Genomic DNA, 27,442 nt, shown 5'->3' on the forward strand with positions numbered 1-27,442 from the left:
TATGCAAATGTCCTTTACACAGGTGCATTGAAGGTCTCTGTTGCTCTTCAGGAGTCCTCTGGTGGTCTTCAGGAGTCTTCCTCACTTGTCCACTACCTGACCCTTCTCAGATGATTCTGTGCAGTGTGATCTTCTGCATGTTTAATACATCTTATCCTAAAGAATGCTTGTTAGTGCTTCTATTATCTATGCTTACATTTTGATGTAATTCACATGGATACTTCTAAACTAAGTTACCTAAAAGGGCTAAAGTCCTTATCTTCTTCAGTGGGGGCTCATCCAGGATGGCCCAGAAACTGCAAGGCCATCCAAAGGCAATTTCTCACACATTTTGCAACATACAGAACCCCCCCATCCACCACTAATCAGCAAACAATCAGGCAAAGAAACAGCAACGCCACTGTACTCAGAAAAACATCCTGCATCAGTATCTGCTGGGCCCTCCCTTTGGAACAAAAAACCTAGAGAAATCTCTCATTAAACCATCTCATGCTGCTCCTGACTTGCTCTCAGAGCAGCATAAGCTCCCTCTCTTGCCAGTATGCTCAACCACAGGGCGATCAGTGTATAAACACCATGAGGACACGCTCCACTCGTCACACACTTACATCCTCCTGCCGAGGTCTGGCATCCTCCAGACATCCTCTCATCTGCTGCTCCCTCACCAGAGAGGTGGACATGAGCCAACAAACCCCTCCATGGATCCTCACCCCAATTTCCTTCTGTGCTACATTCCCACTTCCCTCACCTCCACTGAGTACTGAGCTGAGCTGCCATGGCCGCTGCATGCTGGCTGGGCTGGGCTTTCACTCCACCCCAGCTCTTCCTTCTCATGCGAACACATCACAGAGGGGACCTGAGGTGCACCACTTGTCTTTGCAAAGGGTGGCAGCACCAATTCAGCACCAGGAGGTAAATGCTGCACAGGTTTGAAAGGCAGAAGCCAGCAGCAAGGCCAGGGTGGAGACACCCTGTCCTCCATCCAGCAGCTCCCCCCAGACCTGTGGGGAGGGCACAGCAGCCTAGTGCCAGCACTGAGCCTCCCTGGCTTCCACCCTCCTCACCCCCATGCCATAACGTGGGTCCACAGCACTGAGACCACAGCCGTGAAGGCCAGTCAACACGGACAGCACACCTGCTGCCTGCAACAGCCAGCAGCACGACGGGGAGCAGAGGGGGCACGCAGAGCCCTGCCAGCCACCCCATCCCACCACATCGCCACAGGCCCCACACCACCCTGCCCTGCCTCGGCATCCCTGGACCCGCGCTGAGGCTCCTGCCCCGACCCCCGACAAGGGGCCCAGGAGGTGACGCCTGGCCCGGTCTGCCTCGGCCCCTCCAGCAGCACCCCCGGAGCGTCGCTGAGAAAGCAACCGCGAGGGAACACCCCCTTAGGCAACATGGCGGTGCCTCGGTAGGCATGGCGCTCACGTGGTCACGTGAGGGGGGCGGCAGGCCGCCACGTGATGCCGAAAGCTCTGGGATCATGTGAGCAGCAGCCTTCGGTTCCCACGCGGGAGGATCGTGCGGTGTGCGCGGAGCGGAGGCGCGAGCTGGATGGTTGCCATGGAAACGCTGCTGCCGCTCCTGCTTCTCATCCCGCCGCCGCTGGCCGGCGCCGCTCCCGGTGGGTGCCCCGGGCCGGAGCCCTGTCTGCCTCCCTGCTCCCCCGGCCGGAGCCCCGAACTGCCCTGGCCCATCCCCGGGTGGGACCCCCCCCGCCGGCTTCCCTGGACCCCGGACGGGACCTCGAACCAGCCTTCCTGGGCGGCAGCCCCGGGCTCTCCTGGGCCCCGGTTACCAGCGCTGGGCTGGGCTGGACCGGCTGGCGGCGCCGGTTGTCGGTTTCCCCTGCGCTGACGGTCCCTTCCTCCAGCTGCCCGGACAGCAGGGCCCGGCCTGGAGGAGCGGCTCTTCCAGCAGGTGCGGGACCACTTCAGCTTCGAGACCTGCGGCAACGAGACCTTCCCGCAGCGGTACCTGGTCTCAGGTGGGTCCCGGGGGGTGTGCTGCAGCCGAGCTGCTCCCAGCCCCGGCCTGGCCCGGCCTTGCTATGGCTCAGGGCTGAATTTCTGTCTGCTTAAGCTTTAACCGCTCCTGCACCGGGACAGAGGGCCTCTAACGTTCGGTGCTCAGAGCAGCCAGGAGTCAGTTTGAGCTGAGTGCCAGCCCTTCATGAGCCAGCCCCTGGCGTGGTCTGTATCCTCCTCTCATTCCCTTCAATTTATCATTCTGGCCACCGGGTACAGGGAGCGGGTGTGGGGATTGGCCTCTCCTGAGCAAGAGCAGACTAGAAGCAGCAGCTGCGTTAGGCTTGCACCAGGGGTGGCTCTGTGCATGTGTGCTTTCAGTTGGCCACAGCATCTCTTACAAGTGCAACTCAGTGCTCTGAATGCAGCAGGAAAAACTGATGGCGACCTAAACGTTGCACTCTGTACCCATCGTTCTTATGAGTGAAGATAACTCCTCTTGGGTCGGTGTTTTGCATCAAAACCCTGCAACTTTAGATAGCTTAAGCTGTGCTGAACAATGAGGGCATCCAGCAAGGAGCTGGCGGTGTCTTCCTTTCTAGCCAAATAACATATTATCTTTTGTTAACAGACAGTAAGAGAGAGGAGGCTTTTCTGAACAGCGTCTGTGACTAAAAAGACAGCAGTTTCAATAACCAGTGTCATATGTTTTTCAATCCTGCCTGCTTGGAGGAATCAGGGAGAGATTTGCAGGGAGACAACAAAGGTGGAGCTGTGAATAGCGCCAGCCCAGTGCTGCCCACTCTGGCACCTACCTGCTTCTGTCTCACAGACTGCCTGCGTCTGGGGCCTTGTATGCAGCATCTCACCTTCTTCACATCACCTGTTAGTCTGCAGCTTGTTCAGCAGCTGCACCCAGTCATATATGTTTCACCAAGCATGAATTTGTGGATCAGTTGAGCCCAAAGAAATGGGAACACCACTGAATTTTGGTAGCACACTCAAGGCTGAAATTTCACTAATCAAGTGGCCCTTTTTGAACAGAGCTTTGGGATCATCTGGTTTAAAGCATTGCATAACTTTTATTTGTTTTCTTTTTAAAGTGTTCTATTTTATCTGTGTGTCCTAGGCAGAGCTGAATAATATTTGTGAGAAACAAAACACTAACATTGCAGTTCTGCTGGTTTACAAATAGTTTCTTACTAAAAATTCCTGTGAGTACTTCCTTTCCCCTCTACTGCTACTTGTGCAATACGAGTCTTTTTAGATTATCAGTGAGAACTTGAAGGAGACTATTATTTCACAGTGAGGCATCTGACTGTCTTGAGGTTAGCTGGCAGTTCCCCAGGATTTCAATCTAAAAATAGACACGTTTTTAAGCAACCTGTCTGGTTTGGTTTTGGCTCCTGTGAATGGTTGTTTACTCCAGGAGCCACAAAGCCTATCAGAAGAAAAGCTAGAGTGAAGATAGCACTTCAGTTTCCTACCTGATACTGCAAGCAAATGCAACAAAGAAAGAGAATCAGCCTCTTTGTCAACAAAGAGCAGCAGTTTCACTAATGAAAGGTTTCAAACCCATTTCCAGGCCAAATCTTGCTTTGGAAAGTCTGTGTTGAGAATGCAAAGAATTCAATTCAGGCCTCTCTGTTAATGGAAATGACATCGTGTGACATGCTGCAGCAGTGTCAGTAGGACAACTGCTGTTGGAGGGTCCCTTTGGGTGATGTGGCAATGGGTTTGTTTGGGTTTGTGTGGCCGGGGTTTTGGTAGTGGAGAAGGGGCCGCAGGGGTGGCTTCTGTGAGAAGCTGCTAAAAGCTTCGCCGGCTCCAAGTCGGACCCACCTCTGGCCCAGGCTGAGCCCATCAGTGATGGTGGGGTAGCGCCTCTGGGACAACATAGTCAACGGGAAACCTGCAGTGGGGAAGGAGATTGGAATGTGAGAGGAATACCTATGCAGACACCAAGGTCAGAGGGGGAGGAGGTGCGCTGGAGGAGGGGATGCCCTTGCAGCCTGTGGAGGAGCCCACGCTGGAGCAGGGGGATGCCCCTGAAGATGGCCGGGACTCCATGGGAAAGCCCACACTGGAGCAGTCTGTGCCTGAAGGACTGCAGCCCGTGGAAAGGACCCACACTGGAGCAGTTCATGGAGAACTGTTTCCTGTGGGAAGGACCCCAATGCTGAGGCAGGGGAAGAGTGAGGAGTCCTGCCCCTGAGGAGGAAGAAGTGGCAGAGACAAGGTGGGATGAACTGACCCCAACCCTCATTCCCCGTGCCCCTGTGCTGCTGGCGGGGAGCAGGTGGAGAAAATCAGAGTGGAGTTGAGCTGGGAAGGAGGGAGGGGTGGGGGGAAGGGGTTTTGAGATTTGGTTTTATTTCTTATTATCCTGTTTTGATTTGATTGGTAGTAAATTAAATTGATTTTGTTTTTTTGCCCAAGTTGAGCCTGTTTTTTTGCCCAAGTTGAGCCTGGTTTTTTGCCCATGACCATAAGTGGTGAGTGATCCCTCCCTGTCCTTGTCTCAACCCACGAGGTTTTTTTCATGTTTTCTCCTCCCCATCCCATGGGGGGAAGGGAAGGGTGGGGAGGGAATAGTGAGCGAGCAGCTTCATGGTGCTTTGTTACTGGCTGGGCTTGAACCACAACACCCCTTTAAGTACTGAAGGGCTGCAACAAGGTCTTCCCAGAGCCTTCTCTTCTCCAGGCTGAACAACCCTAACTCTCTCAGCCTTTCCTCACAGGAGAGGTGTTCCACCCCTCTGACCATTTTTATGGCCTCCTCTGGACTCGCTCCAACAGGTCCATATCTTTCTTGTGCAGGGGACCCCAGAGCTGGACACAGTACTGCAGGTGGGGTTTCACCAGAGTGGAGCAGAGGGGCAGAATCACCTCCCTTGACCTGCTGGTTATGCTTTTGATGCAGCCCAGGATATGCTGCTGCTGATATGCTGATATATGTTATATATATAACACACACACACATATATATCATATGATATATATTTATGATCATATATGAAGATGATGTGCTTCATCCTCTAATTGGTTTGTAACTGAAGGCAAATTGAGACTGGCGGGACAAGCTGACCCATGATGTTAATACTTGCTTATCTAACAAGCAGTTGCTTTAATGCTTGCTGACTTTAACAAACATTTGATTTTAGCTTAGTCTTAAATTGCACAGGAATTAAGAGGGATAATAAATAGCTTTCTTCAACAACAGACCTCGGACATCAGTTAAGTGTTGATTTCAGCACTGTTGTGGTTCAAGACCAGCTGGCAACAAAGCACCACAAGGCTGCTTGCTCACTTCTCCCCCCATGGTGGCATGGGGAGCAGAAAATATAAAGAAAACTTCGTGGGTCGAGACAAGGACAGGGAGGGATCACTCACCACTTATGCTTGCAGGCAAAAAACAGGCTCAACTTGGGAAAAAAACCAAAATCAATTTAATTTACTACCAATCAAATCAAAACAGGATAATAAGAAATAAAACCAAATCTCAAAACCCCTTCCCCCCACCCCTCCCTCCTTCCCAGCTCAACTCCACTCTGATTTTCTCCACCTGCTCCCCACCAGCAGCACAGGGGCACGGGGAATGAGGGTTGGGGTCAGTTCATCCCACCTTGTCTCTGCCACTTCTTCCTCCTCAGGGGCAGGACTCCTCACTCTTCCCCTGCTCCAGCATTGGGGTCCCTCCCATGGGAGACAGTTTTCCATGAACTGCTCCAGCATGGGTCCTTTCTGCAGCTGCAGTCCTTCAGGCACAGACTGCTCCAGTGTGGGCTTTCCCATGGAGTCCCGGCCATCTTCAGGGGCACCCACCTGCTCCGGTGTGGGCTCCTCCCCGGGCTGCAGGTGGGCGTCTGCTCCCCCGGTCACCTCTGTGGGCTGGGGGGGGACAGCCTGCCGCCTTACCAGGGGCTGCAGGGGCATCAACCTCCTCCGGTGCACCTCCTTCCCCTCCTTCTTCACTGGCCGTGGTATCTGCAGAGGGGTTTCTCTCACAGTCCAATCTCCTCCCCTGCTGTAGGTTCCCCTTCTTAAATCTGTTCTCCCAGAGGCGCTACCACTGTCACTGATGGGGTTGGCCTTGGTGACTTGGAGCCAGAGAAACTTCTAGCAGCTTCTCACAGGAGCCACCCCTGCAGCCCCTCCCCTGCTATCAAAACCCCACCACAGAAACTCAATACAAGGGGCCTTGTAAGATGGAGAGAGACTTTTTACCAGGGCCTGTAGTGACAGGACAGGGGGCAACTTTTTTAAACTGAATGTGGGTGGATTTGGATTGGATATAAGGAAGAAATTTATTACTATGAGGATGGCGAGACACTGGAACAGGTTGCCTAGAGAAGTTGTGGATGCCCCAACCCTGGAAGTGTTCAAAGTTAGGCTGGATGGGGCTTTGAGCAACCTGATCTAGTGGAAGATGTGTCTGCCTGTTGAAGGGGGGTTGAACTAGATGATCTTTGAAGGTCTCTTCCAACACAAACCATTCTATGATATGTGATTTACAGCTTGGTTCTACATTACATCTCGCCACAGGAGCAGCAGAAAGATGCAGGCAATTCCTTAACATCCCTTTTGTGGGAAAAGTGACCTGTGCAAGTATTTGGGGATGAATTGGGTTGAAAAGGGTATATAAATGGGAAATTGCTCTTTTGGGGGCAACTGTTTCCAAATGCCTTGCAGAACTGAGATTTTAGGAATTTTCAGGCAGAAGTTTAAGTTCCAGGCCACATGCTGATATTTTGGAAGCTCTTATTTACCCCTGCTCAAATGAGAGGTTTGTGTAGCCTGGCCTTTCTAACGCCTTTATGCCCCAGCTCAGGTCTGGGGGATCAGCCTGTTTACAGTTTTTCCTTGTTAAGCTCCTGTCCAAACTCACCAGAAGTAGAATCATTTCATGCTTATGTGGGTTTTGGTTTTTTTTTTATTATTATTTGCTTCTGTCAATTGTCTCACTTAGCAAAGTTCTGGAAGAAAGGATATGGACCCATCTTTTTCTATACTGGCAATGAAGGTGACATCTGGACTTTTGCTCAGAACTCTGACTTCATATTTGAATTAGCAGAGGAACAGCAAGCACTTGTTATTTTTGCTGAGCATGTGAGTATTTTAGTCATTATGCATAGTGAGTATTTTAAGTCATTATGTGTACTATAGAGTCTCGTTCTCTTCAGTATTACTGAATTCAGCTTTCTGCAGGGCCAGAAAAATAATAACATCTCTTGCCATGAAGCTGAGGTATAACTGCTATAAGCTTTATCCTTATGGTAGAAGCTCTTCTTTATTTAACCATGGCTTCTGAATTTTTTTTACTATGCCTACCAGCAATCCAGGATACAGACTGTTTAGTAAAATCTATGCCATGGTGTATTTGCTTTAGACCAGTGCTTTTGTAAGTAGTTTCCATGGGCCTTGAACTCCACACTGGATTAAAGAGTTATTTTCTTTGGATAGTATTTAATATCTAGCCTGAGAAGTCCCAAGCCAACCTTTCCCTAGGCACACCACTCTATTAAATCTACTATTCCACAACTTATGCATGAAGAGATTACCCTGTTCCCTTTTCTAGTTGGGGATTTTTCAGGAGAGAGGGCCCACTTGGCATCCACTGAATTAGCTTGTCATGGACTGTCCATCCTCTACAGGATACACCATGGAGGTCTCTGTTTATCAGATGCAGGAGACAAGGCACTTCCACAGTTAAGAACAAGTTAGAGGACACCACATGCTCTATTACTGCTTCCCATTTGTGCACACTTATACCAGTTCTATGGTGAGAACCGAGAAGACCCGGACCTTGATTCCAGCATTTCCTCAGCATATCTCTTTCCTTTCAGAGGTACTATGGGAAGTCTCTTCCATTTGGGCTTGAGTCAACACAGCTGAAGAAGACTGGTCTGCTTACCGTGGAACAAGCCCTCGCTGACTATGCAGTGCTAGTTAGTGAGCTTAAGCAGCAGTACGGTGCTGCAGACTGCCCTGTCATTGCTTTTGGAGGCAGGTAAAGGTTGTGTATGCTCCTCCCCTTCTCTGCATCCTTTCCTAGCCACAGTCGCTCTATTCTCATAGAGCTCACTGGCTCTCAAGCAAGTTCTAAAGGCAGAGCTTTAAGCTATCCAATAGAGGGCAGATGCGCCTGTGCCCGAGCTCCCAAGTGCTCATCACCAGGTCCCAGTCAGCTCTCCCATCAAGAATTAGTCTTGATTTGTGATTTCTTTGGAGAAGCACCACTGACTGGATGTTTCTAGGCATCTTCAATGTATGAGTCAGCAGAATTGCAGAAACTGGGCAATTCCTCCTGAAAGATCAGAACATTTTACATTGGAAATACAGAAAACTAATAATTGGTAAAATAGTCTTTCCAGGGGCCACCCAGCTTTTTATTAAACACAGCCTCTTTAATAACATCCAGCCATTTTCATTGTAGGCTCCTTTATAATTCTGCTCTGCAACCTGCTGCTTGGTTGCTCCTTGCTTTCTAGAAGTCCTTCTCCAAAGTGCTTGCTCTGTTGCAGCTGTGTTGATGTAATGTCCTTGTCTCTGGAATGGGTCCCCACACTTGTAGTAGAGGGATGCTTCCCTTTAAAAGGCTTCCACCAAGTACAGGGCTTCTAATCCAGTTGCAGTGAGCTAAAAAGCATTTGACCTCACAGTTATCAATAAGCTTCCAGCTCACTGTGGTGGTGACTGGACTGTTGATCTCAGGGGTGTTTGTACTGTGACTATCAAGACAATAGCTAGTGTAAAAAGGGCCAGGAGCTGTCCTGGGCTGGGAAGGTGGGAGAGGGATTCAGCAAAACCTGCTAGGTGGGCTGCATGTTAGACTACAGCTCTGTGTGTGTAAATCTTCAGTCTGCAGCAGCCCTGAACAGCAGTAAACCTGCATGAAGAATACTGAAATATGGCAGTGTTGGAGCAGCACAGCATTTCCCATGGGAGGAAAAAATCCCTCTTCTGTTGCTTATAACTTTGCCAAAATTTAACTTGAAATTACCCATGGCAGGTTTCAGCTAACGCCTGTTTCCAAGACCAGGGTTAGAGAAATGCATATTGCTTTACATGTGGGTGATGTGGGAATGGTATTTACTCCAACCACTTGAGGTGGTGGGGAGGGAGACTTGAATACCTGTAAGCTTGGAGTTAGACCAGGTTTTACCTGCATTTTGGGGATGTCATTTGCCATTCCTAGGAGTGACCTCAGAGTAACTCTACAAACACTGGCATATGAATAACTTTTGTCACCTTGGGTTTATCTAGCAACCCTTGATGTATCTGCAGATTGTGGCCCTGGCACTGAAGCTACCAAGGTGGCTTTGAGTTTTATTGTGGTATTTGTTAATGTCTCCCCTATATCTGTGCTGATCATCTATGCAGCTGTTATTTGGGATGCCCGGGGAGAATACTCTCCACTTCCCAGCACTAGAGAGGGCTGCAAATTGTATAGTATTCAGGGACACCCTTTGGTAAGAGCCTAGCTAGTCACTAAGAGCCTAGCTAGTCTTTATAATCCTGTATGCAAAATGTGTCTCCTTCCGCCATTGAACAGTGACAGCTTCACTTGAGCCTCACTTGGTTCTGCACTGAAGCTGTCAGGACACACTCAGGATGGTGCAGAGTTAAACATTAAGGCAGGATTTACATTTGGTGGCAGAAGTAAACTGGGCTGCTGTGTTCCCACCAGAGTTTGTGTGAGTGTTTGGTAAAAGGCCAGTAAGAACACATGTGCTGCTCATTGACTGTAACTGGATCTTTTTACATGATGATGGCATCTGCTAGATATCCATAAGCTTCATCGTGCCTTGGTTTAGGTGAGCCTGTGAATGCTGGCCTGAACTTTTGAGTTACGATGTTACAAGGTGTCTGTTAAAGGAAATAACTCTTTTGTCTCTCCCATGGCAGCTATGGAGGAATGCTGAGCGCTTACATGAGGATGAAATACCCAAACATTGTGGCTGGAGCATTAGCTGCCAGTGCTCCTCTGTTGTCTGTGGCTGGGCTTGGAGACCCCACCCAGTTCTTCAGAGATGTAACAGCAGTAAGTAGCATCTCTTTTAAGCAGCATTATTTTCTTCCTTTAAGAAGGCTGGATTTTTTTCCTTTTCCATGTCTGTCTTCGCAGCATCAATTCTGGGCAGGGAATGCAATTAAATGGGAACCCACCAGGAAAAGCAGCAGCTGCAGATGTGATGGCTGAGCACTGCCTTAGCTGTGGCAGCTCAGGTCCCAAAGGTTGATTCCAGCACCTTTAGTACCACTAAGGATTCCCTTTCCCATTTCTAGTGACTTGACCATATTACAGCCTGAAAGTTTTCCTTTGTGCCTGGCTGAAGCTCCTTTGGATAACTTATTCTTCAAATCCTCTCCCAAAATGTATTTTGCATGGATATCAGTGATTCACAGCAGCTCCTTAGTCCCAAGATGGTTGTATTTCAATGAATAGCTTGGAAATCTTCATTTCACTAATTAAAAATATGCAGGTGTCCTGGGTTCACTTAAAACCTAAATTTAAATGTGGCTTTCTCATTTGGAGGACATAGGGCCCATAGGAAGGTGGTATTGCTTAGAACTGACTTACATTTAGTTTATAAGGAAAGAGATGTACTATGTGCTAGTACTGAAATCTTGTGATGGTGTCTGTTTTGCCTCTTTCAACATGAATTTCTAGATCTGGGTGACACAGTTGGCTTTACATGAACTACCTGAGTATGAAACTTGTGGTCTTTTTCCTCTTATTTACATATATGAAAGCCTTATTTCAGTGCAGAGGCTTACAGGACAGATGGCATTACTAGTAAGTGTAAAGAAGAGACTGTCATATGAAAATAAACACAATAGCATTTGAAACTCTAAGTGTATAAAATAATAAAAGACATCTTGTCTTTTCATACATTATACATTTTAAAACAAAAAACATAATACCACTTAGGCACTGCAGTGGGAATTCTTGCCTGGTTGAAGCTAATTCCTTCTTAGAAGCCCTGTTCAGCTGATAGCTTTGACTTGCTTCAGCTGTGAATATGCTGTGAGTCATTACACGCCTCTGAAATTAGGGCTTTGACCTTTTCACGTGAAAAAACTTTGCAATTCATTTTAAAATATATTCTCTTTGTAGCAGTAAGCTAACCTCTGGGCTGAGATCCTAAGCAAGTGCTTTGTGTTGTTTTCAACTGAAATCTGGATTCAATTGCTCTTCTTGGTGAGAGAACACCCCCGAGAGCTGTTAATACTAATGAAGGCACAAACCTTTCATGAATCTTTGTGGGAGCTCTCTCTTCCCGTGAGTCAGAGTGCGTTGTCTCAAAGCAGCTTTCTCTGTGACTTTTACTGAGCTTTTTCAGCTCACTTCATAAGCCTCCAGCTCACAGGGGATGTGAGCAAAGGGCAGAAAGTTGATTTTGCATAAGACATTTACATAAGGCTAGGTTATATATGCCAACTGCCCTGCGGGCAGCCATGCAGAAAGCCCATGTGTGAATACTACAAATACAGGCACATGCATGCTTCCCAAAAGGTTACTGCTGCAGGGGCTGTTCAGGCCACCAGCTTAGGTCAGTTTAGGCATCTGAATTAGGTGTGATTCAAAAGAGTAAAGTTGGCAGCCTGGAGGGGGAACAGCTTTCCTTGAAATGGCTGTAACGCCTCCTGCCTCTGCTTCTGTGATGGCTCAGCTGAACTGTTCCTGGGTCCATAACGGTCTGGAGAGGAGAACTGGAATGGGTGGTGGTTCCTTAGCGTGCCAGGCAGTGTGCTGCAGCAGCCCAGCATTGCCTAGTGGGGAGCTCAGCCATCATGGCAGCCAGAGCAGACCTGCTCCTCTGTCCCAGGCCGATCCATCCCCACATTTCAATTGGAGCCATTAGTAGATGAAGATCAATAAGCACATCCAGAAGGAGATTTGGAATCCCTAAAGGAATGCCCAGGTAAACTGTAGAAAACTCCATAGTGTTTTCTGTAAGCCTAACTATCAGACAAAGGCAGAGTTAGGAATACAAGCAATGTCCCAAATCTATTTTTAGTTGAGGCTCGGTCTTTGTAAGAAAAATGCTTAGCTAGTGATTTGTGTTACTTAACCATGGCTCTAGCAGGGTAAAGGGACCTTAAAAGAGCCCTAATAATTCCTGTTATTACAAAGCACTGGTTGTCACCAGATTTCAAACTGCCTTACAAGCTGACAGAAGAGAAACAGTTTGGGTTGATAGAGCCTTTAGTGACAGAAACAACTTCTTCCACCACCTTAACTAGCTACAGCTCTTCAAACATACCTTAAAGTGCTTTTTCAGGACCAGTAATGTTTTTCCCAAGGAAAAGGACGTGGCCTTCTTGGTCATCTGGCAGGCGACTGGCAGACTTAAGAAGAAAAGCAGGTCTTGGTTCCCAAACCAGTGCTTTACCCTCCATGCATAACTGACTTCATGGCTCTTTCTCTTAGACAAAGTGCAGTTAGAAGGACTTGTATTGTGTGGTTAAAAAAAAAAAACACCCAACACTTTTGGGCCTAGCAGCCTGGCACCCTCTTCCCATGTCCTGGCCAAGGCATGTGTCTCCTTTCACTGCTTCATGTTCAGTCTAATGGCTTCACTAAGTGCAAAGTGTTTTGTCTAACAGCTCATTCCAGTGAGACCTGGTGAAACCGTTGCTGCTTGGGGTCTGATGTGCAGACTGTTGGCTTCTGCTGGGACATGCTGATTGTCTGGAAGATAAGGCAGAAGCACTGGTGTCACTGCTCCTGGAGCCACAGATGAGGTTCTGACCAGTGGGCCAGTAACCCCTGTCATCTCCTGGTACTTATGGCACTTCTTCCCAATGCAGCCTCCACACATATCTCCTCTGTGCAACTGTAATCCCATGTCTTTTCTGTCCCTTCAGGATTTTCAGAAGTCCAGCCCAGGCTGCGTCATAGCTGTCCGCAAAGCCTTCCAGCAGATTAAGGATCTGTGCCTGAGTGGAGGTAAGAAGAGGTAGCCCTGCAAATGGCTTCCCAAGGGCAGCCAGCAGGCAGTCCCAGACGTGTGGAAAAAAAGTTGATTCAGTTTTATTTCAACTAGGTCTTCAATTGGTTCAGCTAAATCAACGCAAATGCCCACCTGGGCCCCTCTTTCTGCTTGCACAATTTAATGAACTGTTTCAGTTAGCATTAAAATTAGTAACTGACACCACAATGAAAACATCTATGTGGGGGCTTACACAGTATTAATGAAACTGTCTTTTCTGTGCCTGTGCAAAAAACCCTGCAGGTGCAAAACACCTGCATTTTATGCTGGTAAAGACTCATGTTTCACCAGATACTTGTCCTGAACATCCACACCATTGAAAGCTGTTCAGATGGGTATTACAACTGTGTGGCTCAGCTCACTGGACACATCTGAGAAATATTTGGAAGGCAATCTAGGTCTTGAAGCAGCCATCACTGTCTCTAGCCTTGGACAGTTAGGTAAAGCCAAGGACAGAGGCTGGTGAAGATCTCTGCAATGTCTCCCAAGTAAGCCAGACCAGATATCGTGGGCCAATGCAGCCTGTCCTGGGAGCCCTGCTGGTGTTGGAACAGCTGTGGTGGGTTGTTGGTCTGTCTCAAGGTTTGGCTTGGTCTGTGGTGCTGCACATTGGGGGCTGTGTGCCTCTGACAGCTGCTGTCACTGCCTCAGTGCAGGGGCCAGTCTTGGAATTGCCCAGCAGAGTTGGGGGTCCAAAATCCCATCTAGCTTTGGGTCACAGCAAGAAAAACATTACCATTAAATAGCCAAGGTCCTCAAGGTCTGCACGGGGCCACACTTTCTGCAGTGGGGTAGATAAGGTGGTCATATTTAAGGCTTAGGGTCTCAAGTGAGGATCAAGAGGCAGGTTCCAGGCCTTGGGTTTCCAAGTAAAGACAGCCAGGCTCCAGTGGGCAGCTTGTAGAGTACGACGAGGACAGACAGGAACTGTGACTCCAAAACGTGGAGGATGAAAATGAAGGGAGCAGCTTTCCCCAGCAGAAATGCAAAGGTATAAGAGTGCATCTTGAAGGAATGTCTTCAAAGACAGATTTCCTGACTTCAGCTGACCCCTCTGCTTCACACTGAAGTTTGAAGGCACATCTCAGGAGTTCTTTATGATTTTGTGAGCACTATTCTCACTTAGCAATTTTTACTGCAAATGTACCCAGCTCCCAAGGAGCTTCCCCCCCCCCCCCCCCCCCCGCCAGTTTTTCCAGCTGTTGAATCCCACTGGGACTTGTATGCTGTACCCTGCTCTCCTGCGTGAGAGCTTGCCTGGGGAGACCACGCTGCAGGACACAGCAGACCACAGGGAGGGAGCCTGTGAGGGCAAGGAAGAGGCAGCCTGGCAGGGCACCAGTGAGGACAGGCTCATACTAAGCTGCTCTTCTCACTGTGGCAGCTGGGCTTGCTTCCGTCTCAGTGGGTGCTGATTCCTCTGGGCTCCCCAGGAAGGTGTCGGTGGCTCTGCAAGGGGCAGAGTGTGGGCTGTGGGTCACGCAGAGTCGTGAAGCTGTACAGGAAGGCTGTGCCTGATCATCCACGTGTGTGTAAATTTAGATGTAATGTGTCCTTCCCACTAGAAACCTCATCTGTGTGTTACGGCATCTCCTTACTCCTGAGTGAAACAAGATGCTGAAGCCTGGTATTGTTTTCCTCTGTTGAAGTCTATGTCTTTCATTTTCCTTCCTTCTGCAGCCTACGATGAAATCAGCAGCAAAATGGCCACATGCAATAAGATCTCTAACAAGGGGGATGTTTACCAGCTTTTTGGGTTTGCTAGAAATGCCTTCACCATGATGGCCATGATGGACTACCCTTACAAAACTGATTTCATGGGTCGCCTCCCTGCCAATCCAGTGGAGGTGAGTACCAGGACACGGGTGAGAGTCGCAGTTTCTGATGTGCACCTTGGTGACCAGAGTGCAGGGGGCTGCACAGCCTGGGATGCTGTCAGGCACACACCATCAGTGATGGTGACAGGCAGAGGTAGTGGTAGATGTTGCAGCCCTTCGCTCTGGCAGTAAATCTACACATTTTAAACTTCTCTGTGACGATGACTGCTGTGTTTGAAACGCACGGCCATAAGGCTTGTTGGGAAGGGTTTGCTGGAACCATTACCTACCTTGCTCTGTATTTACCTTAGACACAAAGGCCTGTGCAAGCTTGGTGACTTCAGCTTTTAAACACTAAAAACCTGTAGCTTTTTAAAGGGTAGCTTTGTTGTAGCCCACCTCAAGATGATTTCATAAATGTATTTTTCTTTGTGGGTAGGGATGGAGATCTAAAAATCAGGCTCCTTTCTAAGTATCACCCAGGAAGATGGCATACCTCAGAGTATAATGCAGAAAAAAGTCTGCTGCCATGGGGACTGGAAAACCTGAAAACTTTCAAGAGAATCAGAGACGGCAAAGTGTGGGAAAGGGGCCTGGTTCTCAGGGGGTTACAAAGACTTCTCGACACCAGCTGGCTTTTATGCTTCTAGTCCTACCTGGAGCAAAATGCATACTGTGCATACAGGCTACGCTGTACTGGGACTTGGGAGATGCCGTCTGTGGCTCCACTGGGCATCCAGTTCCCTTCTAGGGTCTATTTAACAACCTGTAAAATGGAAATAATTATTCCACCCCTTCTTGAGAAGGGCATTAAATATTCTGACTGTAGGAGTAAGGAACTGTTATGTATCACCATGGCCTCTGCACAGCTGCTTAACTTGGTAAAGAAACTGTTTGTCCTAGCCCTGCCTCCTTGTTTCTATGTATTTTGTTGCTAGAAGGGAGGAAAAAAAAAAAACCCCAAACCTGTTGCATTAGGCTCTTGGAAAGCTGCTGAACCATAAACTGTGTAAATGGTAATTTTAATGAATCTTCCAGTTTAGCCCTTCCATGGAGCAGACTGTTAACTATTCTGTCTGCAATTTGCCTGTAATGTGTCTCATCCAGGTCAGCTGTGAACAAATCCTTGCCCACACAGACCCAATTGAAGGCCTCGCTGCTCTTGTTGGTGAGTTAATATTACCAGTTTGGTCTTTTATTTAACACCCTGTTTTCTAGAAGCACCTGTAAGTAGAGCTGTTGCGTTGTTGTGCAGGTTGTGTATCGTAGGAGCTGGTGTAACTCTGATCTCTCACTGGGATGTTTTGCCCCATATTGGCTTTGTCTGTCGGGATGTCCCATGGTGGTCCATGGGTTCATTCCCTCACCTTTCCAAACTTATTCTTTTTCGGCCACTGCAGCCCCTTAGCCTGTTGACTGTCCATGAGATGTGGACTTCTAAGGCACTTGTTTCTTTTCTAAAAGTTTACCCATACTTTGGCTCAAGCAGTCACAGTTTCAATGCACATTCACTGAAGGAAGTTTTCTGGTCTGCTTGTTGAGGACAAGGTTGTCATCACAATGCCCTATGGTCTTAATCCAGTGGCAAGACAATCTTAAATACATTGTGTGTATTTATCTCTGTGAGTATTTAATTTGTCAGCTAGCAGTGTTTGTAAGGAATTTATTAGAGAGACAATTCCTCATAAAATCTCTCAAGTTGCTCATTAAAAATAAGTTCTACCTTGGTCATTATTCAGAAAAACAGGTTCTGAATGGCAAAAAATTGATTCAAGGAATTCTTATGGGTTTAACATGGCTTAGTAGGATTGGAAACCAATTCCTTTTTTTGCAAATTATGCATGTCACCATGGTAGCACTAAGTCAGAAACATGCCAATTCCAAATCACTGCTAAAGATGTTTGGCTGGCAACTAGAAAAGTTTTAAAATACTAATGTCTTGGCAAACACTGTCAGCTCTGCTTGACGTATTCACATCCTACTTCTTTTCTGAGGCAGAGTGGGACTCTTGTTTCTTTGTGATGAATAAGCTGAGGGTAGACTTCTTCCTCCTGCCTGCAGGGAAGCACTTCGTGCCTCTTCCCATCTCACCAGCTGCATTTACTTGGGACAGTTTAAGCATGCAAGAGGCATGATCCACCAGAACTTTAGGCAGGGGACTGGCTTTCTTCCATACCTGCCCCTCTGCGTCATACAGGAAAACACTGTCTTCTTTCTGCATGTACTGCAGCGACCCACCTCCTGTGAGGTAGAGCATCGTGTCATGGGCTGTGATGCTGAACTGGCAGCAGTTGAACGGGGATAGCGCTAGCGTTGTCCACTGATTGCTTACAGGACAATAATACTCTGTCTCGTTGACATGAATCCATTCCTCCACCTACAAGGAACCAGACCAACACTCATCCATTGTATCATGCCTTGAGTGGGCATCACTGTCACATTGGGCTTGCTTGGTTTATGATAAAGGAAACCAGTGTCTCAACATCTGTTTGAATACCATGGGCTTTAAGGTGCCAGATTTTTGATCCACATTTAGCAATCAGAGCCTCAAAAGAAACTGAATAAAATACCAAAATGGTGTGGCTTTAAAGGAGCTTTCTTCTTCTTGGAAAATCAGAGGAGTGAGCTGAGCAAGGTGCCACAGGGACCTGCTGGAACTGACATAGCCCATGTCCTGCCTGCTCTCCAGACTTTTTAACACATTACAAAGGGAATCACCTAAAGAGGGCTATATTGCATTGAATTGTGGACAATAACTGAGTTTGTATCATCTGGAGGATTTTGATGTCAGCCTTGATGTGCAGTTTCTCTTTACAGATTTCTATCCCTTCCTCAGTGAGCAATTAAGATGCCCTCATTCCTTCAAAAGAAACCATACCGGTCATGGTGAAATCAGGCCAGGCCCTGAGTCTTTACACTTTCAAATGGGAATTGCTGAATGATCTTTGAAAACTCAGTTCTCTTGGCTTCAGGGAATGGGATTCTCCTAGAGTGAGCCTTTCAGTCCCTGTCAGGTTTCTTCCCAGAAGGCTGGGCAGTGCTTTCCCTCTTTTTTCAGAGATGGGAAATCCAGGTTTGAAGAGACTTCATTTTGCATTCCAGGACTTGAGCCCATCTTTCCTAAAATCTAGACTAGTGTTCTCACTGCAGTCCATTTCTCTTCCCATCTCCCAGTGTTTTGCCCCCTCTCAGCTCGAACAAGGAATATTAGGTGGTCAGTGTGTTTGGGGCAGGTACATGACCAGCTTTACACTTAGGTTTTCCTGTGCTAGCAGGCTGTGCTCCACTGTATGTTTTCTCTATTTAAAAAAAATGCTTGCAACAGCCTCTGTACTCTAGCAAATAGAGTGTGACAACAGGGCAGCTTCTAATGTGCAGGATTGTAATGGCAGGCACATTTTCATAAGCTTATTGCCCTGACTTGCAACTGTGCCAGTTCACCAAGAGACCAAAAATAACAAAGTTACTGGTCAACCTGTTGGTTGCCTAGCACCACAAAGACCCCCCCATACTTGAGATTATAAGAGCAAATGAACTTACTCCTTTTAGTGTCCTTCCTCCAACGCAAAAGATCTTGTCCCTGACTGTAGCCATCCCATGATCACAACGGGTAAAAGCCATGGCACTGTTGCCAATCCAGCGTTGGAGGCGAGGGAGGTAGCTGTAAGTGTCTCGTAAGGTTTTACCTCCAGAGAAGCCCCCTAGAAGGAAAGCAGAAATCTTGAAAATCTATCCATCATCCTTTCTGAGATCCAGCAAAACCTTCCGCAAACATTAGCAGAGCTGATTTTTTTTCTTTAAAACACCTAAGAAGCTCAGGTTTAAAATTTCACACTGTTCTGCAGAGCTGATGCAGTGTGAAATTTAAAACCTGAGCTTCTTAGGTGTTTTAAAGAAAAAAAAAAACAAAAAACAAAACAACACCAAAATCAAACCAGTTCCAGCTCTTTCTGTAAATAGTTTTCCACAAAAGATTTTTTAATAAAGCTCTTGGGGTATTTCAAGTGTAAGCAGGAACAGCTTTAATTAGGGAATCTGCATCCAGCATGCAGTCACAGAATGGTGGTTTGAAAGAAAAGCATTCAAAGCTCTTTGAACTTCAAATCTTCAACAGAAGGTCAGAGCCAATCTGCCAGTGCTGCTGTCAACTTTTCTCCTTATTAGGCACTCACTTGTGTATTTCAGGGGTGCATTATAAAAAGCTCCTTGCAGGCGGAGGGTACTGCTATGGGAAGGGTAAATGCCTCCACCTGCTCCACCTTGTGAACAAGGAAGATAGTATTTCAGGTTTGTCATAAGCCCCAGCTCACCTGGGTGTGGACGCTTTGTCTGCATGGAGCTTGTGTTTAAATCCTGTACTGAAGTAATGCCCTTAATTTTTCAGTTTGCTTGGGCAGGGCTATAGGCTGGCCAAAGCAAATTTGCAGTTACACCACTAGTTTAGACATGAACGAATGCTATAGGTGGGTAAGATCTTATGCCCAAGTGGTATAGTGTTATCCAGCGTAGATCGCTATGGTATGTTTGAAGATCTGTGAGGCAATTTTGTCCTTGCTCTTTCGTAGGAATTGAGACCAACAGAGGTTAAATGAGCTGCCTGTGGCACTGTGGGCCAGCTGAGTCAAAGCAGGGACTTGAGCCCGAGTCTCAGCCATTCCCCCAGCTGAACTATTATCCATCTGCGCTGCCAGTGCAGGAGCAGTGCCCTGCTGTCACTGGGGTACGTGTCTGGGTAGGACAGCCTGTGGGCTACCTTCCCTGCCCTTGGGGCCTCGGGTGTACAGTCTATCACAGAGAAGTGCCCTTCATTGGAACTGTGCAATTGAAGTTAATCTGGACTAGATCAGTACAGTGATCTCAGATGGCCATATCGGGTTTACAAAGCAGGGAGCCTAGAGTGATAGCAGACTGGCCCAGGACTTTTAACTGCAGAGGCAATAAGACAAACACCACAGTGCTTTTCCTAGGACATACCAAAGATTATCTTTCAAGTCCAAATTAGTAGCTGCAAAAGCTAAAGATCCTACAACAATTTCCTGGAGTGTTTACTCTCATGCTGCTTTATTGTTACATATCCTGAACTATCTACCAAAGATCTCTATAAAGACTGAGGATCCCTTCTAGGGCAAGAGCTGTACAGGCTCCATGGGTAGGAGAGTAAGAGCCTGCATTATACTTCTTTTTGTACAGGTTAACAAAGCAGCGCAGTAGGGTTAGTCCCACATCTTCCATTCAGGTTAATAGGAGGATTTAATCCCATCCCCAACACTATGGCAGCCTGCTCCTGGTTTATGTTTTCAGACAGCAAAGCTTTGGGATTTAGCCACGATTGCAAGGTCAAAGGCAAGGAGGGGTGTGGATTGCAAGACGATGTTGTCACCTTTAACGACTTGGAAAGAAAATAATTCCTGCCATTCTGGAGGGCAGTGAGGCTGTGCTAACACAGCAGGAAAGGGACACTGGAGCTGTGAGTGTTATTGGTGTGGGTGCAGGCTTAGACTGTGACATTAAAATGCCAGCAAAAATCAGTGGAACTATGAAAATATGCTGCTTTCTACTAGCTCTATCACCTGAAATATAGAGGATTCCCTTGTGGGTTGTGCCTGCATGATCAGCAATAGGCCTAGGGAAAGGAGCTGCGAACTCCCACTTGTTGTCAGTGGGCTGGTACAATTCCACGGTGTGGGTGAGGGTCCCCAGCAGTGTCCCACCACCCACGGCGAAGATGCAATCAGACAGCACATCCGCATGGAAGCGTGTCCGCCTCTCCAGCATGCAGGCGACCTGGAGCCAAGAAGTGTTGCGGGGATCAAATCGGAAAACCTAGGATCACAGCAGATGGGTGGTGGTTAGCAGAAGGCAGGTGGCTGGCTTGCATCTCATGTGGCTTCACGAACTGCTAAATGCTTTCCCTGGACAGAGGAAGGTTTTATATTCAGACCTGACCAGGCTCAACTACCAGTGCCAGCCAGCTGATAACAGCAGTACCTCCCCAGTGAAGCTAGAGGCTCAGTTATGGCCTCTCTGCAGGTCTGTGGGGGTTTGTGAACAGGTTGTGCCCTCAGCTTGCAGCAAGCAGGAGATAGAAACACATTAGCTTAATGAAACACCTTTGTTTCAAACACCAGCTAGCATGTGTCAGCTGAAAACTGTTTCAGTGAGATTTAAACAAGTACATTTTGCACCTCTGCTACTGGTTGGCTGTGTAGTAAAGAGAGCAGCTGAGCTTTGCGCGCTGCTCTCACCCAGGAGAAAGCAGAAGTGGCTTCCCCTCCCCTTGCCCGTGGTGGCATCACCACAGGGGCACAGGACCTCCACTTCACATCTTGTTCAGCAGTAAATACCTCCCCAGGCTTATTTTGTCAGTCCTGATGAGAAAGCTCAGGTCACTGAGCAAGGGCAGTATCTGCAGAACCACATGCAGTAGCCCAGCAGCCAGTGCTGCAGCCCTGCTGCTTCAGCATCCTCTGCTCTGCTGCTGTTGAGCTGCCTCCTGCCTTCAAGGCAGTGGAAGAGAGTTGCTGTTCGCAGTGGCACTGCTGAACTAAGTACAATGCTGAAATGAGCCCCCTGGGAGCATGGGAAAGAAAAACATGCTGGTTTTTTTAGCAAGCTCACTGAAGCCATCTAGGAAAAGATAAAATCCTGCACAAGTCTCTTTACTCTCCAGGCAGAAGGGAAAGGGCGTGGGAGCTAAAGCAGATTTGACTTTCAAGAGCAAAACCAGGGAAGGAGCAATTCTCAAATGAAGTGGTAGGCTTTAACCATGCCTCCCGAGCATGAGTCCCATAGCAGCAACAATGGGGATAGGGGTAGCTAGCATTCATGGGGTTGTTTGATTGACTGATGTGGACCTGGCTGAACCTGCGCTGTGGAAGTTGTGTATAGATTAGGATGACAATTTACAGTAGGAGCAAGGTGAGACCAGGGCAGGATGTGATTGCTTCCCAGAGAGTTTGGAAGCTGTATTCCCAAGGGCTTTCAGTACTGCACAGAGTGCTTAAAAAAATGTAGAGGTGGGAGATATGTGGTGGGCAAGAGGGAATACTCCCTCCCTTCCTCACACACAGACATTTTTCCAAGGCTGAAGGTTTCTTGTGTCTTACCTCATTTGATGGCTGCTTTCCTGTGGGATCAAATTTGCACTGTCCCCCGATGACAAAAAGGAAGTCATTGATGATGACAACACAGTGGTTGTACACTGGCACACAGAGGTCCCCCACCTTGTGCCAGGTGCTGCAGCTCTGGTCTGCAGCCCACATCTCTCTACACACGCAGTTCTCAGCAGTTCTGCCACCAGCAACAAGCAGCACAGTGGAACCAGAGCGAAGGCTTGTGCTCTGGGTCTGCAGGACTGGCTGAGCATACAGCTGGGAGTGGTAATTCAGAGCCTCCTGCAGGTACCTGTGGCAGCCTGAATCCAGCCTCATAAGAGGCATTTCCTGGACATATCTTTGCAGGTCCCTTAAAGGAATGAGAGGGAATCTTATGTGCCTTAAAATTTCTGCTGCATCTTTCAGCCGCGTGCGGTCGTGCTGCAGCCAGCTCACAGCAACTCTGAACAGCTCCAGCTCGCTGCATCCTTCAGTGTCAGTCCTGTCTAAAATTTCACAAAGGGTTACTCGGTCCAGGTCTTTCAAGCACTGAGGATCAGCCAGGATCTGTTTGTAATGCTGGCCTATGTAGCACATGGCTTTCTGTCTCAACTCTGCTGGGCCAAGTTTTTTAGCAATGTTAAGAACATCCATGCAGTTCTCACAGTTCAAGCAACCCTCCAGAAAGCGAAAGCACAGCTTGATCACCTCCCGAACTAGGAGGGTTTCTGCAGCTTTGAAGGTCTCTTCAATATTCTGTAATGAGAGGTCTAGTTTGTTGGAGTAAATGAAGTTGAGAACGTTCCTCAGCCCGGCAGCACTGACAGCTTTCAGCCTGATGTTACCATCCAGGCTCCCTGCTCTTGTCAAGTTTCCAACAAACAGGATCTTGCAGTAGTTACTTGCTGATGCTAAAATGATCTTGTGAGCTGGAAAGCAAATCCCTTCTGCCTCCAGTGTCACATCGCACAGTGCTCTCTGCGTGCGAAGGCTGCTGAGCCCTTCCAGGAGTTTTGCCAGGTACGTGTCCGACACAAGCCTTGCTGTGCTGGCCTGTGAGCTGAGCAGCATTGCTTTGAAAGGTGCGTAGACCTGGAGCAACCCCAGGACTCTTCGCTGCATGCACTCAGTGCATCTCTTGGGCAGTCTTCTGTGGCCGAAATAGTGGTTTCATGTGTCAAAGGAGCTGAGGCTGTGCTGCCTGTGCCACAGAGCTATCCAAGAGGCAGTAGCTGCAGCAGCCTCCCTCCTCAATGGCTTCTGCCCAGTGCTTTGCAGACACAGTGCTGTGTGCCTTGCAGAGCTGTGTGGGGCTGTTTGCAAGTGGAGCTGTTGGTGCCAGTTATTGCACAAAACCCACAGTGTTTGTGGGTTTTTGCCTGTGGGCTGTGACACTGGCAGCAGCAGGTGGCCACCAGTGTAGCCACATTCCTCCTCCTCGCTATCTGGTAACTACCCATCCACACAAAAAAAAGCAGCTTATTCTTCAGCAGCTCCCCAGCTATGCTTTGCTGGGCCACCTGGCCAGGCGCTCTTTCATCAGGGCAAGCCTGCACATGCCCTCTTTCCCTTCTTGACCAACAGTCAAACAAAATCCTGTCTGTGACGTGCTACCCTTGGCCCTCTGACTAAATTTGATGGATTCAGATGACAGCAACTTTGAGGGAGGGGGGATGAGAAGGTCTCAGCAGTTGTGTCCCATCTAGTTTGAAGCATTTAGCTAATATGTGCTGCACACAGCCTGCTCCTGCATGCATTAGGGATTGGAGGCTAGGGCTCTCCCAAGGCTGCTTTTGGCCAGTTGCTTGGCTTTTGGCACGAGCAGAGACAGCAAACAGCACCTGGGCGCGGCTTCCTCCCTGTGAATACAGCAGAAGCAAAGGGTATCATCCAGTCATGCTTGAGAGCACATGAAGGCTTTGGCGTAAAGAAGTTGGGACTGTAACCTAGCACTGGTGCAGACCCTGGTAGCTCTGCCCCAGCCTTACACACTTGCCCAGCTGGGATAGCTACCCTTCTGCTTGGTCTTGGCCGTGTGAGGTTTGTGTGGGAGGCGGTGGGTGAAACAGCAGAGAGGTACTGACAGGTTGACTTTGTGCTGTGTTCCTACCTGGCAGGGGTGTTTTACAACTCCTCCGGCTCAGCACAGTGTTACGACATATACCAGCTGTACCAGTCTTGTGCTGACCCCACAGGCTGTGGCATCGGCTCAGATGCTGAGGCCTGGGACTACCAGGTAAGGTGTTGGAGACATCAACAAGCTTCAGCTGCTGCCCTGGTTATCCCCCTGCCCTGTGACAGCTCTTGTACCTCTTCTAGGTTTGCACTGAGATCAACTTAACTTTCAACAGCAACAATGTGACCGACATGTTCCCCGAAATGCCCTTCACAGAGGCCATGCGAGAGCAGTACTGTTGGAGCAAATGGCATGTGAGGCCACGAGCACACTGGCTGCGGACAAACTTTTGGGGGGGAGGTGAGTTGTGCTGGCTGCTTGTCCCTTTGCATTGCCCTGTAGTTGTCTGCCTGTCCCCCCTCTGCCCAGCTGAGCTCCATGGGGACAGGCACAGTGCACTAACAAGTCCTGGCAGTCACAGCCTTGTGCTGACTTGAGACAGACGTTTCCGTACCTCCTTGAGACAGAAGTGGAAAACTTAAAAACTGCCAAGAATTTGTTTTATTCTCCTCTGTTTTCTGTTCTTGACCATGTTTGCAGCATAGCCAAACACATTTGGGTAAATGGGCAGGAAGGAGGCCTCTCAAATGTCATCTCTCTGAATTTCAGACCTGAAAAGTGCAAGCAACATCATTTTTTCAAATGGAGACTTGGACCCATGGGCTGGAGGTGGGGTAAGCATGTGCACTCCCACACACTGAACACAGAGAGCAGCCTTTTCAGGTGATACACTGCCCCCTCTCCCTTTCAAAGAAGCACTGGCAATTCATCCTTAACCCATTTGGGTTTCTGCAAGAGACTGCTTTATGCTGAACCATTCAGGAGCCTCAGGACATCAGTCCATTAGAGTCCATCAGCCAGGAACACTGATGCAGCAAAGGTACAGACACAGCAGGAGCCTTCTTACCCAACACCCAGGGTCTGAACGACAACCCATTGTTTCTGTGTCGAGACTTGGTCTCAGCACTGACAGCAAGTGCTCCTTGTTATCTCCAGTCTCAGCATACTTTGCGAGACCAAGCAGTTGCTGTAAGCAGCAACTCGAACCAGGGCATATTTTGGCTTAGGTTCAATAAAACTTCAGAGTGGTGGCAGAATTCTAGTTTAAAATTTAAACCCCAAAATTACCCAGAACTGGATTTGGAGTTAGTTGAGCTCCTAATTGTAATGTAGGAGTTCCTTGGTTTAGACTGGCTTGGTAATCCCAGCTGCAAGAGGAACATGGGCCCAAAAGAACTTGTTACTTCAAACCACCTGTACTGGAATAGGCTGACAGTTTTCATCTTGGGGGAAGCCTTCACTTCGAGACAGGTGATTCAGTTCATTAGGACTGTTAGCCATGCACACTCTATAAGCCATACCAAGGATCTCTTCCCATGCTTTTCCTCTGTCCTGCCCAGCTTGGCTTCCAGTTTTCAGTACTGATGTCCAGTTCTGCCTGGTAACTTGGTCAGAGTTTGTCTCTGCTCCTTTTCCTTACAGATAAATAGCAGTCTCAGTCCTTCACTAATTGCATTGACCATTAAAGGAGGTGCTCATCACCTAGATCTCCGGTAAGTACTGAACTCTCCTTTGGTTGACAAAATCCTACTGCCCTGGGTGTTTTGATCTTAGCTAGCCACAGTCCAAAGAACCAGGAGATACTTAAAGAGGACTGGATACCAGACTGTTGCAGCATAACTGTGGAAGAGCAATCTTCCTCCCCAGTACAGGGCTCTTAGAGCCTTCAGGGAAGCCAGGCTGTGCAGAACTCAGCACTAAGCTCAGGTACTTTCATTAGAACATGTTCTTGCTCAAGTGTGTGATAGCCTGTAGCAATCAGTCATGTGAAGTAGTCCAGCATCTCTTGGCATTAACCATCAGCCCTCAGGCCCGGAGCAGAGAGGGCAGCAGCCACCAATGCAAGGGAGAGCTCGGGGCTCTCAAGCCTGCCTCCCAACCTCCTGGTGGGTGTGACAATGTAACTTGTTTTCCAGGGCATAAAGATGAAGTACAAAACAGATAATCTCTGTCCTTCAGTTCCCTGGCTTGGCTTTCCCTGTGAAAAAGGCAAAGAGCTGCTGCCCACTGACTAGCTCACACTGCTCTGCTTTCTCTAGAGGACACAATCCAGCTGACCCCCCATCTGTCACAGAGGTGCGCAAGCTCGAAGCGAGCATCATCAACAGCTGGGTGAAATCTGCAAGGATGGAAAGAGCACGGGAGAAGCGCTCGGGAGCTTCAGCGGGCAGGTGGCTGTGAATGCATTTATCCCTGCAGCCTCCAGCAGAGGTGCGAGGCTGCCACCAGGATACAAAAAGACAGCAGCCTGCTGAGCTGTGCCTGTGCTGTTTGAGAAAGTGTTACCTCCCCTGCCATGAGGGTTTAAATTCACCTTTCTGAAGTGTCTCACCTGCCTTTAATCAAGCATCAAAAGAAAAGCAAAAGGCCAAATCACTGACTGAAGCCAAAACCACATTGTGTGGGTTTCAGGCTCATCTGCTCAGGATAAGAATGCATTATAAATGGTGGAAATAATAAAAGCTTGCCTGGAAGGCCCAAGAATCATCACTGTCGTGAACAGTATGGTTGCAGGAGGTACCTTAAGGTCGTAGCTAAATTATTTTTAGACAAAAAGTAAATATTAGATGACTAGTGGAAAAGCAGAAGTATGTCATTACTGACACAGGTTCACAGGGGCTCTGCTTGTGACCAGTTACATGAAAGGGGGCTCTGCCAGCTTCATCCTGTGCTGTGGGTTTGGGGTTTTTTTGTTTGTTTTTAACTTGCACAAGAGATCTCTAGTTGTTGAGCTAGAGATTTACACAAAGTAATCCCAGTGTGTACTGTCACCCAAGAGCTGCGTGTTAGTGACCAGTAAAGCACACTTCCACTTGAGACATCTTCAGCTCTTTTTAAAATAAATTAGAAGTTTAATAAAGTGTGTAATATAATTTCATGGCTTGGTACTATAACCAAAGAAGATTAAAAAAGGATACTTCTCACCTTTCTAGGTGGAGTAAACTCATCTTTGCACATAAACAGGTGGATTCTTACCTACTAGAATTGTTATACACCAATAAATACTAGCATAATTGCAAAAATAATAAATCCTGGTAATCAGTTGGATGCCTCAGTTGATCCATTTACAATAATTTTATGAGCAGAGAAGCCTCCTGGGTCATCAAAGGTTTACATTACTTATACAGGCAAAGTCACAGCATTGCTTCAGCTTCTGTTACATTGCTCAAACACAAGGCTCTGTGTTAAGTATTTGCACTGCTGGGTCCCAACCACCATCACAGTGCAACTGGTTCCCAGAGCTACAATGTCAGTCACTGATGCTATTTCACAATATTCGGGTGCTGACAAAAAGGGGGGTTTTGCACACAACCCGCTTACCTCT

The 27,442-nt window shown here is 48.0% G+C and overlaps 2 protein-coding genes across 2 annotated transcripts; one reads left to right on the forward strand and one right to left on the reverse strand.

Annotated features, from left to right (window-relative positions):
* Window positions 1-1,482: 1,482 nt before the first annotated feature.
* On the forward strand, window positions 1,483-27,159 carry DPP7 (dipeptidyl peptidase 7). The gene is made up of 13 exons (XM_049833266.1): window positions 1,483-1,627; window positions 1,877-1,990; window positions 6,940-7,079; window positions 7,817-7,980; window positions 9,879-10,014; window positions 12,846-12,927; window positions 14,651-14,817; window positions 15,895-15,955; window positions 23,999-24,117; window positions 24,201-24,357; window positions 24,667-24,731; window positions 25,540-25,610; window positions 26,157-27,159. The coding sequence occupies exons 1-13, from the start codon at window positions 1,558-1,560 to the stop codon at window positions 26,296-26,298; spliced, it is 1,488 nt and encodes a 495-aa protein (XP_049689223.1). The 5' UTR covers window positions 1,483-1,557; the 3' UTR covers window positions 26,299-27,159.
* On the reverse strand, window positions 17,847-23,991 carry LOC126052502 (kelch-like protein 13). The gene is made up of 3 exons (XM_049833263.1): window positions 21,894-23,991; window positions 20,358-20,610; window positions 17,847-18,488 (listed from the first exon to the last, which is right to left on the reverse strand). The coding sequence occupies exons 1-3, from the start codon at window positions 23,001-23,003 to the stop codon at window positions 18,274-18,276; spliced, it is 1,578 nt and encodes a 525-aa protein (XP_049689220.1). The 5' UTR covers window positions 23,004-23,991; the 3' UTR covers window positions 17,847-18,273.
* Window positions 27,160-27,442: the final 283 nt, after the last annotated feature.

Source organism: Accipiter gentilis, chromosome 29, assembly GCF_929443795.1.
Source record: "Accipiter gentilis chromosome 29, bAccGen1.1, whole genome shotgun sequence".
Classification (NCBI taxonomy): domain Eukaryota; kingdom Metazoa; phylum Chordata; class Aves; order Accipitriformes; family Accipitridae; genus Astur; species Astur gentilis.

Bases quoted from the DNA above. Each gene is read 5' to 3' on its own strand.
- LOC126052502 (XM_049833263.1), bottom strand. From the start codon at position 23,003: ATGCAGCGAAGAGTCCTGGGGTTGCTCCAGGTCTACGCACCTTTCAAA. The intron at 20,611-21,893 runs GTAAGACACAAG...CTGTGATCCTAG, and splicing joins GAAAGCAGCCATCAAATGAG to GTTTTCCGATTTGATCCCCG. The intron at 18,489-20,357 runs GTGATAGAGCTA...CTTTCCTTCTAG, and splicing joins GGGAATCCTCTATATTTCAG to GGGGCTTCTCTGGAGGTAAA.
- DPP7 (XM_049833266.1), top strand. From the start codon at position 1,558: ATGGTTGCCATGGAAACGCTGCTGCCGCTCCTGCTTCTCATCCCGCCG. The intron at 1,628-1,876 runs GTGGGTGCCCCG...CCCTTCCTCCAG, and splicing joins GCTGGCCGGCGCCGCTCCCG to CTGCCCGGACAGCAGGGCCC. The intron at 10,015-12,845 runs GTAAGTAGCATC...CTGTCCCTTCAG, and splicing joins TCTTCAGAGATGTAACAGCA to GATTTTCAGAAGTCCAGCCC.